Source organism: Rhinoraja longicauda, chromosome 27, assembly GCF_053455715.1.
Source record: "Rhinoraja longicauda isolate Sanriku21f chromosome 27, sRhiLon1.1, whole genome shotgun sequence".
Lineage (NCBI taxonomy): Eukaryota > Metazoa > Chordata > Chondrichthyes > Rajiformes > Arhynchobatidae > Rhinoraja > Rhinoraja longicauda.
This window is the reverse complement of record NC_135979.1, coordinates 25440424-25453072: the sequence shown is the minus strand read 5'-3', so window position 1 is coordinate 25453072 and position 12649 is coordinate 25440424. Positions and strand designations below refer to the sequence as shown.

Below are 12649 nucleotides of genomic sequence, written 5' to 3'. Positions count from 1 at the left end.
CAATGTGTTGTGAATCTCCCACAAGCTGCTGCTGCCCTCTGGTGGGCTGCTGCATTATTGTATGTCAGCATCGCCCTGCAGACTTAATTACTTAATCCCTGCGCTCGGTCCACGTTGGCCAAACTGATCTCCCGGTGGCTGAGCACTTCAACTCCCCCTCCCATTCCCAGTCTGACCTTTCTGTCATGGGCCTCCTCCAGTGCCATAGTGAGGCCCACCGGAAATTGGAGGAACAGCACCTCATATTTCGCCTGGGCAGTTTGCAGCCCAGCGGTATGAACATCGACTTCTCCAACATTAGATAGTTCCTCTGTCCCTCCCTTCCCCTCCTCCTTCCCAGATCTCCCTCTATCTTCCTGTCTCCACCTATATCCTTCCTTTGTCCCACCCCCCCTGACATCAGTCTGAAGAAGGGTCTCGACCCGAAACGTCACCCATTCCTTCTCTCCTGAGATGCTGCCTGACCTGCTGAGTTACTCCAGCATTTTGTGAATAATCACTGAAAATGGTCACAGCCGGAGAGATAGGATTCACATAGCACGGAAACAGGCCCTTCGGCCCACCATAGGATGCTGCCCTTCGAATACCCACCTACATTAATCCCATTTGCCACCCATTGGGCCATTACCTTCCAAGCCTCAGTCGTTAAAGTCTGAAGAAGGTCCCCTAGAGTTATGCAGCAAGGAAACAGACCCTTCAGTTCAACTTGCCACGCAAAGCCAACATGCCCCATCTACACTAGTACCTCCAGCCAGTGTATGCCTCATATACCTCTAAACCTATCCTATCCCTGTACATGTCCAAATGTTTTTAAAACATTGCCATAATACTTGCCACAACTACCTCCACTGGTAGCTCGTTCCATGTACCTATTCCCCTTTGTGTGAAAAAGTTGAGTTGCCCCTCAGGTTCCTATTAAATCTTTCCCTCCTCAGTTTAAACCTACGTCCTACTGTTCTTGATTCCCCTACTCTTGGTAAAAGACTGTGCATTTACCCCGTCTATTCATCTCATGATCTTATAAACCTCTATAAGATCACGCCTCATCCCCTTGCACTCTAAGGGATACAGTTCTAACCTACTCAACCTCTCCCTAAAGCTCTGGCCCTCGAGTCCTGGCAACATCCTCATAAACCTTCTCTGCACCCTTTCCATCTTCACATCTTTCCTATCACAGGTTGACCGAAACTGAACACAAAACTCTAAATGTGGCCTCTCCAACGTCTTGTACAATTAGACAATAGACAATAGGTGCAGGAGTAGGCCATTCGGCCCTTCAAGCCAGCACCACCATTCAATGTGATCATGGCTGGTCATTCTCAATCAGTACCCCATTCCTGCCTTCTCCCCATACCCCCTGACTCTGCTATCCTTAAGAGCTCTATCTAGCTCTCTCTCGAATGCATTCAGAGAATTGACCTCCACTGCCTTCTGAGGCAGAGAATTCCACAGATTTACAACTCTCTGACTGAAAAAGTTTTTCCTCATCTCCGTTCTAAATGGCCTACCCCTTATTCTTAAACTGTGGCCCCTGGTTCTGGACTCCCCCAACATTGGGAACATGTTTTCTGCTTCTAACGTGTCCAACCCCTTAATAATCTTATATGTAACATGACCCCCCCGACCTCTGTACTCAATGCTCTTGACTGATGAAGGCCAATGTGCCAAAAGCCTTCTTAACCAACCTATCTACCTGTGGCAAGGAAATACGTACCTGCACCCCCTGATCCCTTTGCTCTACAATACTCCCATGGGCCCTGCCATTCACTGTGTGGGTCTTGCCCTGGTTAGAATTCCCAAAATGCTATCAACCATCCACAGCCCACCTTCCCAACCGATCAAGATCCCCCCCTACAATTTTTGACAATCGTCTTCACTATCGACAATACCACCCACTTTGGTGTCATCTGCAAACTTTGAACCGGCCCTTATCCATACCCTCCAGAGATGCTGCCTGACCCATTGAGTTACTCCAGTACTTTGTGCCCTCTTTTTGCAAACTAGCCTCTTCAGTTCCCGTGTCTTCATTACAATATCCGTCTGGATACTTTATAAATGCTATGAGAGTGCCTTGCTCCATTGCCCCCTTGGGCAGTGTGTGTTCCAGATTCCGAATGAAAATCCTCAGATCTTCAATGCTGTCTGGTTTTAGATGTTTCTGTTTTGGGAAAAAGTTTCTCTGCCCCATCCAACTTCTCTCTTCATTTTGAAAACCTCAATCAGGTTTTCTTCCACTCCAGAGAAAACAGGCCAGTCCCGTCCCTCCTCACAACTGAACCCTTCCACCCCAGGGACCATCCTGTTGAATCTCCTCTGCACCCCCTCCAGTGCAATCACATCCTTCCGGGCAACCACAATACTCCAGCTGGGACCGAACCAAAGTTGTGCCACGATCTCCGAGCTCTTATGTTCTTTGCCCCAGCTAATGAAGACCGCCATCGTGTGCCCTCTTCACCACCTCATCCAGCTGTACTGCCACCTTCAGGAATCAATGGACCTTTACACCAAGATGCCTCTGTTCCCCAATAATCCCGATGGCCCCACCATTCATGATGTACACCCTACACTGATCAAACCTAAAACGCACCACATCGTATCTGCCATTTCTCCGTCCAATTTACCAGCTGATAAATATAATTCTGCAAAGTGAGATTATTCTCGCTATCACCAAAAATATCACTTTTTATGTCAATAGACAATAGATCCTGCAGGAGTAGGCCATTCGGCCCTTCGAGCCAGCACCGCCATTCACTGTGATCATGGCTGATCATCCACAATCAGTACACGTGCAAATCTGCAAATTTATCATCTCCTACAACGTTAATCCATATAGAAGATAGAACAGTGCATCCCAGGGACAGGCCCTTCAACACACGATGTCTATGCCAGGCATGATGCCTAGTCAAAACATTGCTGTCAGCCTGCTTATGATCCATATCCCTCCATTCCCTGCATATCTATGTGCCTGTCTAAAAGCCTCTTAATCACCACTTTTGCATCTGTGTCCACCACTCTTGGCAGCACATTCCAGGCACCCACGACCTTCTGTAGAGCCACCCATCACATTACAAGAAAGCTACCTGGATTAGAGGGTGTTAGCTATAAGGAGAGATTGGATTGTCACCCCCGTTGCCAGATATTGTGGAGGCTTTGGCGAGGGTGCGGAAGGCTTACCAGAATTCTGCCTGGATTAGAGAATATTAACTGTAAGGAGAGGTTGGAGAGATTGCTTTTGCTCGAAAGTCAGAAGATGAGGGGAAACAGGAGAGAGGTATATGTGGAGCAGCGGTAGAGTTGCTGCCTTACAGCGAATACAGCGCCAGAGACCCGGGTTCCATCCCGACTACAGGTGATGTCTGTACGGAGTTTGTACGTTCTCCCCGTGACTTGCTTGGGTTTTCTCCGAGATCTTCGGTTTCCTCCCACACTCCAAAGACGTACGGGTTTGTAGATTTATTGACTTGGTAAATGTCAAAAAAAATTGTCCCTAGTGGGTGTAGGATGGTGTTAATGTGCGGGGATCGCTGGTCGGCGCGGACCCTGGTGGGCTGAAGGGCCTGTTTCCACGCTGTATCTCTAAACTAAACGAATGGAGGCCTAGATGGAGTAGTCAGACTCTTTTACCGAAGGTGGAAATGGCAAAGATTAAAGGGCACAGTTTTGAGGTGAGAGGGTCAAAGTTTAAAGCAGATGTGCGGGGCAAGTTTTTTCATGCATGAGTGGTGGGTACCTGGAATACGCTGACAGGGATGGTGGTGGGGGCAGATACAATAGTGACAGGGTTTGGAGAGATATGGATCATGTGCAGGCAGAGGCGATTAGTTTCACTTGGCATCTTGATTGGTGTGGACATTGTGGGTCATGGGGCCTGTTCCTGTACTGTTTCCATGTTCTAAGAATCCAACCATCATCTCCAAACATTCACTAGCATTGAAAAGATAGACACAAAATGCTGGAGTTACGCAACGGGTCAGGCAGCATCTCTGGACAACATGGATAGGTGACGTTTCAGAAAGATCCCGACCTGAAACGTCACCAATCCATGTCCTCCAGAGATGTTGCCTGACCCGCTGAGTTACTCCAGCACTCTGTGAAACGTCACCTATCCATGTTCTCCAGAGATACTGCCTGACCCGCTGAGTTACTCCAGCACTCTGTGAAACGTCACCTATCCATGTTCTCCAGAGATACTGCCTGACCCGCTGAGTTACTCCAGTATTTTGTGTCTAACTTTGGCATAAACCAGCATCTGCAGTTCCTTTTCTTATTCCATTCTGCAGCATTCTCTTTGTTAAGTCTACTACATGGCCACAACATGAATGAGTTCTGCATCGTCAAGAACATTGACTGGAGCCTTCCCGCTGGCCCCGGGCAGGGTCGGGAGTGCGATGGAGACTCTTCACCTGGCTGGATGGGTGCAGCTCCATACATGACCCGCTCCTTGACCTCTCCCCACCTACTTTACACACTCACTCTCAACAAGGGCACAGTGGCAACAGCACTAGCATCAATAACTTACCTCAGCTCTCTTAGCTCTGAGATGGTGAAGGAATGCAAATTCTTCCACCTGCACTTGATCTCCATTTTGTTTAGGTTTTAATCCCATTGTTATAGAAATACAGACTGATGGTGGGAATGCATCAGTGCAATCAGGATGTGGAAGTGGGCCTATTATTGGGGGTGGTCCCAAAGCCCAGCGGGTCAGGCAGCATCTCTGGCGAACATGGGCAGGTGACGTTTCAGGTAAGGTTGGGTTGGGATGAAGTCTGAAGTAGGGTCCCGACCCGAAACACCATCTGTCCAGTGTAGGAAAAACCTGCAGATGCTGGTTTAAATCGAAGGTGGACACAAAATGCTGGAGTAACTCAGCGAGTCAGGCAGCATCTTGGGAGAGAAGGAATGGGTGACATTTTGGGTGGAGATCCTATCCAGTGTGATCTGCTTCTTCAGACTAAATGACAGAATTTATGTGTAGTTTAGGTGAGTAATTTATGTATAATTTATGTTTTGTGGGCTGTCTGAGTGCCTGTGAAGCTGCTGCAAGATTCTCATTGTCCCTGAACCTCTGCCTTGCCTCACCATCTAAAGCCCAGGCATGAATGGTGAGCAATGTGGGGCAGTCAATGGACAGCCCTTGTTGGGGGACGTGCTTGATTGATTGAATTGATTGAAGGGCACAGCATGGAAGCAGACCCTGAGTCCACACCCGTTCACACTAGTTCCATGTTGTCCCACTTCCTCACCCACTCCCTGCACACCAGGGGCAATTTACAGAGGGTTAATTAACCCACAGACCCGCGCGTCTTTGGGATGTGGGAGGAAACCGGAGCACCTGGAGAAAACCCACGCGGTCACGGGGAAAACATGCAAACTCCACACGAGAGAGCACCTGAGGTGAGGATAGAACCCAGGCCTCTGGCGCTGTGAGGCACCGGCTCCACCCGCTGCGCCACTGTGCCTGCCGGGTGACTTTGAACAAACACGGCGGTGGTTTGGAAGCAGAGCAGGGATGGGGGGGGGGTGGTTGGGGGTTGGGGGGTGGGGGGGGTAGGGTGGGTGGGGGTTGGGGTGGGTGGGGGGTGGGGTGAGGATGGGATGGAACTGCATCAGGGCGAGGACTGAGAGCAGATCAAGGAGTGACAGGCCTGCTGGTATAACACTGACAGGTTTATTTACATTATTCACATACATTGTACCCAGTAGTTTTATTATAATTTCAAGTTAAATAAGAACGTGATCACCAGTGATACAAGAACAGTCACCCTGCTGCTGCTCCACTGGTTGCGAGAGCATGTGGTGTTGCATTAGAGTGTCAGTTCATAAGGTGCACAGTAAGACAGCAGAGAGTGGCTCACTCTGCCCAGTACAGGCCGGCACAGCCACTGGCCACTGGCCACGGCCGCCTCTTCATCACGGCACTCCACACTCCGCCAGGCTCCACTCAAGAGCCCCGCCCGCCGTCGCCTCTTGTGGAAGTTACATGTCCGTAAACATCTTTAAAACATTAAAAAATAAACAAGGTAACAAAGTAAAAGGAGACGAGGCTCGGAGGGTCCGGGGGGACAGGCGCCCCAGCCTGACCGCTCCTGGAGCCGGTTCCTGCCAGCGTCTCCACGTCCGACACTGAGTAGAAAGCCGTGCTTGGTAGCTTGGGAGGGGCAGGGTCTGGTGGAGGGGAGGGGGGGTTGCTGACTGTGGGACGTTAGGGGGGTTGGGGGGGGGGGGGAGGGGGGGCTTCACATCCCCAGCTCTTCAAAGGATTTCTGAAATAAAATGGAAAGTAGTGTTGAGCAGAGGCACAGAACAGAGAACAGTACAGCACAGGAACAGGCCCTTCGGCCCACAATGTCTGTGCTGAACATGATGCCAAAAACCAACTCCGATGTGGTGAACGTGATCCCCAGCCCTCCATTCCCCGTTCATCCGTGTGTTTAATCTAGAAACCTCCCAAAGCCACTCATTTCTGCCTCCACCACCACCCCTGGCAGCACATTCCAGTCACCCACCCCCCTCTGTGTACAAAAATCTTGCCCCACAAGTCTCTTTTTAAACTTTGCCCGTAAGAATTTGACGTACAGGTATGTAGGTTAATTGGCTGGGTAAATGTAAAAATTGTCCCTAGTGGGTGTAGGATAGTGTTAATGTACGGGGATCACTGGGCGGCACGGACTTGGAGGGCCGAAAAGGCCTGTTTCCGGCTGTATATATATGATATGATATGATGATATGATGATATGATATATGATATTCCCATCCTGAGAAGACGGCTCAGACTGTTTATCCTGTCTATGCCTCTCATCATTTTATCAGGTCTCCCCTCAGCCTCTGACGCTCCAAAGAAACCAATCCAAGTTGGCCTAGCCTTTCCTTATAGCTAATACCCTCTAATCCAGGCAGCATTGTGGTCAATCACCTCTGCACCCTCTCCAAAGCCTTCACATCCTTCATGTAATGGGGGCAACCAGAACTGCACACAATGCTCCAAATGCGGCCTGACCAACATCCTATAAAGCTGCATCATGACTCCCTAATTATAGACAATAGGTGCAGGAGGAGGCCATTCGGCCCTTGGAGCCAGCACCGCCATTCAATGTGATCATGGCTGATCATTCTCAATCAGTACCCCGTTCCTGCCTTCTCCCCATACCCCCTGACTCCGCTATCCTTAAGAGCTCTATCTAGCTCTCTCTTGAATGCATTCAGAGAATTGGCCTCCACTGCCGTCTGAGGCAGAGAATTCCACAGATTCACAACTCTCTGACTGAAAAAGTCTTTCCTCATCTCAGTTCTAAATGGTCTACCCCTTATTCTTAAACTGTTGCCCTTTGTTCTGGACTCCCCCAATATTGGGAACATGTTTCCTGCCTCTAACATGTCCAACCCCTTAATAATCTTATACGTTTCGATAAGATCCCCTCTCACCCATCTAAATTCCAGTGTATACAAGCCTAGTCGCTCCAGTCTTTCAACATATGACAGTCCCGCCATTCCGGGAATTATCCAAGTAAACCTACGCTGCACGCCCTCAATAGCAAGAATATCCTTCCTCAAATTTGGAGACCAAAACTGCACACAGTACTCCAGGTGCGGTCTCACTAGGGCCCTGTACAACCGCAGAAGGACCTCTTTGCTCCTGTACTCAACTCCTCTTGTTATGAAGGCCAACATTCCATTGGCTTTCTTCACTGCCTGCTGTACCTGCATGCTTCCTTTCAGTGACTGATGCACTAGGGCACCCAGATCTCGTTGTACGTCCCCTGTTCCTAAGTTGACACCATTCGGATAATACTCTGCCTTCCTATTCTTACCACCAAAGTGGATAACCTCACACTTATCCACATTAAACTGCATCTGCCATGCATCCGCCCACTCACACAACCTGTCCAAGTCACCCTGCAACCTCATAGCATCTTCCTCACAGTTCACATTACCACCCAGCTTTGTATCATCTGCAAATTTGCTAATGGTACTTTTAATCCCTTGATTCTTGCTCTTATTCTCAATGCCCCGACTCGTGATGGTCTGCACTCCATGTGCCTCCTTCACTACTCCATCTGCCAGTGTGGCCACTTTCAGGCAGATATCGTCCTGCATCCCAAGATCCCCTCTGTGCAACAATTCTGCTAACGGCCTTGCCATTAATGATATATTTCCCCCTTTGTCCTACTGGGACAGTCTAGGACAAGAGGGCACAGCCTCAGAATAAAAGAACGTGTCTTTAGAATGGAGATGAGGGATTTCTTTCCTGGGGGGGTGGTGAATCTGTGCAATGCCTTGCTGTGGGCCTAGTCAGTGGGTGTCTTTAAGGTGGAGACGGAGGGATTCTCGATTAGCACGGATGTCAGGGGTTAGAGGGTGAAGGCAGGAGAATGGGGTTAAGGAGGAGAGATAGATCAGCCATGACTGAATGGTGGAGTAGACTCGATGGGCCGAATGGCCTAATTCTGCCCCAATAATGAACATGACCTCGTAAAGGGTTAGCATATCACCTCGTCTAGTCATGACTCCAGGGGGCCTGATCTCTGTGAGCGAGGGGAGGGGGTGAAGCTGCCTCTCTGGGGGTCTTGGTAGAGGGGACAGGGAGTGGGGAGGATTCCTGGAGGAGCACAATACACGAGGAGTGCGCTGTGCCATCTCGGAGTCAGTCACGGGTAGCCTGAGATGGCGAGGTGCTCGGTCCCAGCCAACGCCCCTGTCCACACTGACCCGCCATTGTTATCCACACGAGTCCCACTCCTCCAGCCCCCCCCACCCACCCCCACCCTCTCACACACGCACACTCTCACCCCCACACCATGCCAACGCTCCCTCGCTGAGACCACCTCAACCCACACTTCCTCTCACTGAACTCCTCTCCCTCCAGCAATCTTTCACACGCACACACACAATCTCTCTCTCATGGACCTCTCTCTCTCTCTCTCTCTCTCTCTCTCCCTCTCTCTCCTCCCTCCTCCTCTCCCACACACCACCACCCCCCTCCTATCTCTCTCTCTCTCGCACACACACACACATACAGACCTCCTCTCTCTCTCACAAACCATCTCTCACACACACATCCAGACCTCTCTCTCTCACACACATACTCCCTACTCTCCCCTAGATCTCTCTCTCTCTCTCTCTCTCTCTCTCTCTCTCTCTCTGTCCCTCACACATCCAGACCTCTCTCTCTCTCTCTCTCTCTCTCTCTCTCTCTCTCTCTCTCTCTCTCTCTCTCTCTCTCTCTCTCTCTCTCTCTCTCACACACTCTCTCTCCCCTAGATCTCTCCCTCTCTCTCTCCCTCCCTCTCTCTCTCTCTGTCCCTCACACATCCAGACCTCTCTCTCTCACACAGCCCTCCCCCATTGTCAGAGAGCTCTCCCTCTGCTCCATACCTCCCTGTCGTGGAGTGCCCCTCTCTGTACACCTCACCTGCCACATGCTGGGACTGAATTCCTGTTGTCCTCTTAATGAATGAGTTTTCTCCCTCGAAGGTGATGATGGGATTGGCCGGTATCTCCTCGGCTGTCCGCCCGCTGAGATGCTGCCTCTCCCCGTTACTGTCCACGGTGCCCACGGGTTCCTTTAAGCAGCCCGTGTGTTTGGCGAGGTCCAGCACGCCCCCAAGCGCCTGCGTCTTGGGACGGAGGCCATTCTCCTGCTTCTTGGGCTGGACTCCGTTGGTGAGCACGGGCGGCTTCTCGCCACCGTCCTCCTTTGGAGCGACCCTACGGGGACAAAAGGCTGACTTACAGACCCATCTCACGCCCACCCTCACCCTCGGCCCTCGACCCGTCCCCGATCATCACGGTGTGGGGAGGAACTGCAGATGCTGCTTTACATCGACGATAGATACAGAAAAGTAACTCAGCGGGACGGGCAGCATCTCTGGAGAGAAGGAATGGGCGACGTTTCGAGTCGAGACCCTTCTTCAGACTGAGAGGGGAGACGGAGACAGAGAGATATGGAAGGATATGGCATGAAAACGTGAGATCAAGGAAAATGTAGAACAGATCATTGTTAGCAACGGGGAAAGTGACAACGAGGCATACGATCGGTAAATGTAACCGGGAGACAGTGAAACTAGTCAAAGAACTAGGATGGGGAGGGATGGGGAGAGAGGGCAAGGAAGGGTTACTTGAAGTTAGAGAAGTCAATGTTCATACCGCTGGGCTGCAAGCTGCCCAATACGAGGTGCTGTGCCTCCCATTTACGTTGGGCCTCACTCTGACAATGGAGGAGGCCCGGGACAGAAAGGTCAGTGTGGGAATGGGAGGGGCAGTTAAAGCGTTTAGCAACCGGGAGATCACGTAGGTTTAGGCGGACTGAGCGTAGGTGTTCAGCAAAACGATCGGCGAGCCTGCGCTTGGTCTCGCCGATGTACAAGAGTCCACAGCTGGAACAGCGGATATAGTAGATGAGGTTGGAGGAGGTGCAAGTGAACCTCTGCCTCACCCGAAAGGACTGTTGGGGTCTCTGGATGAATTCGAGGGGGGAGGTATCGGGACGTATATGTTGCATCTCCTGCGGTTGCAGGGCAAGGCACCTGGGGAGGGGGTGGTTTGGGTGGGTACCCTACTGCAAACTCCCCTTGGCACAGTGACTTCAATCCTGAGAGAGGGCATGCTCCAGCTTCCCTGTGGAACGGAGCATTTAAAGGCGGTCTCACTGAGAGCGGGGGTCGAATGCGGATAGGGAGATGATGAAGGCTTTTGGCACAGTGGCCTTCATCAGTCAGGGTGGTGAGTGTGGAGGTTGGGGCGTTATGTTACAGGTGTACGAGGTGTTGGTGAGGCTGTGTTTTGGTCACCCTACTATAGGGAAGGGCGCCATTAAGCTGGAAAGATTTACGAGGAGGCCCCTCAGCTACAGGGTTAGGTTGGGCAGGCGAGGGGCTTTATTCCTTGGAGCGCAGGAGGCTGAGGGATGAGCTTGTGGAGGTGTATAAAATCATGCAGAGAATACTCTTTTTTTCCCCCCCAGAGTAGAGGAATCAAGAACAAGAGGACTTAGGTGTAAGGTGAGAGGGGCAAAGTTTAGTAGGAACCTGAGGCATAACACAAGAGGGTGGTGGGTATATGGACCGAGCTGCCGGAGGAGGTAGTTGAGGCAGCTACTGTAACCACATTTAAAAGATAGTTGGACAGGTACATGGAGAGGGAAGGTTTAGGGGGGATATGGGCCATAACCCAGTAAATGGGACTACCTCAGGCAGGGTATTCTTGGTCAGCATGGGTGAGTTGGGCCGAAGGGCCTGCTTGCAAGGAAGTTATTTCCTCACTGTGGGTGGGCCGCCAGGGCCCAGTACCGGGTGAAGCACATCCCCCAAAACTAAAAACACCTTCAAGCTGAACGTTTTAACACGAAGAGACTCAAGGAACCGCATGTGTAGGGAGGAACTGCAGATGCTGGTTTAAACTGAAAGTCTGACAAAGGGTCTCGACCCGAAACGTCACCCATTCCTTCTCTCCAGAGATGCTGCCTGTCCCGCTGAGTTACTCCAGCATTGTGTGTCTACCGCAAGTAACTGCCGTTTTCTTTAACGAAACAGCATGAAAACAGGCCAATCGGCCCAGCAAGCCCATACAATCATCGGTCACCTGCTCTCACTAGTTCTCTGTTAGAACTGGATGCTGGAAGCTCGAGTAAAACACAACGTGCTAGAGTAACTCAGCAGGTCAGGCAGCATCTATGAAGGGCATGTCTTTCACAGATGCTGCCTGACCCGCCATCCAAGAACAGTAATAAAGGTTGGAGTGTTGGGGAGCTTCTAGCCATCCAAGTTTGGGTCTCTCAATTGCCCCCTTCCTTGTCCCACATTTCCACAGCCTCCAAAGGGTATTTCAGATAAGGGGTATCTGAGTGGGTTATAGAGGGGAGGCATTCACAGAGTTTGTCCGTGGTGGCTATGAAGCAGGACAGAGAGAGGGAGAGAGAGAGAGGGGGGGGGGAGATAGGGAGAGATAGAGGGAGATAGAGGGAGGGAGATAGAGGGAGAGGGAGAGAGAGGGAGAGAGAGGGAGAGGGAGGGAGAGGGAGGGAGAGAGAGGGAGAGAGAGGGAGAGGGAGGGAGAGAGAGGGAGAGAGAGGGAGAGGGAGGGAGAGAGAGGGAGAGAGAGGGAGAGGGAGGGAGAGAGAGGGAGAGAGAGGGAGAGAGAGGGAGAGGGAGGGAGAGAGAGGGAGAGAGGGAGAGGGAGGGAGAGAGAGGGAGAGAGAGGGAGAGGGAGGGAGAGAGAGGGAGAGAGAGGGAGAGGGAGGGAGAGAGAGGGAGAGAGAGGGAGAGGGAGGGAGATAGAGGGAGAGGGAAAGAGATAGAGGGAGGGAGATAGAGGGAGAGGGGGGGAGGAGATAGAGAGAGATGGAGGGAGATAGAGAGGGAGAGAGAGGGAGGGAGAGGAGATAGAGAGAGATAGAGGGAGAGGGAGGGAGATAGAGGGAGAGGGAGGGATAGAGGGAGAGCGAGAGAGCGCTGGGGTAAGGGGATAGGGAGAGGGAGGGAGAGAGGGAGAGGGGGAGGGGGAGAGAGAGAGAGAGAGAACCTCAGGAGAACACTTACACTTACCCCGCTGGGGTGAGGGGATAGGGAGAAGGAGGGAGAGGGAGAGGGAGAGGGGGAGGGAGAGGGGGAGACTGTGAGGGCTGGTGTATGAAGCAGGAATGAACAAGGAAAGA

At 51.4% G+C, this 12649-nt stretch overlaps 1 protein-coding gene across 1 annotated transcript in view; it reads right to left on the bottom strand.

Moving 5' to 3' along the window:
• Positions 1–5652: 5652 nt before the first annotated feature.
• Positions 5653–12649, bottom strand: part of LOC144606848 (uncharacterized) — an 82213-nt gene continuing 75216 nt past the window's right edge. Inside the window, exons 18-19 of the mRNA XM_078423270.1 lie at positions 9410–9705; positions 5653–6263 (exon numbers count right to left, since the gene is read on the bottom strand). Coding sequence (XP_078279396.1) covers positions 6253–6263; positions 9410–9705 — 307 coding nt within the window. The 3' untranslated portion in view covers positions 5653–6252. The remainder of the gene's footprint in view (positions 6264–9409; positions 9706–12649) is intronic.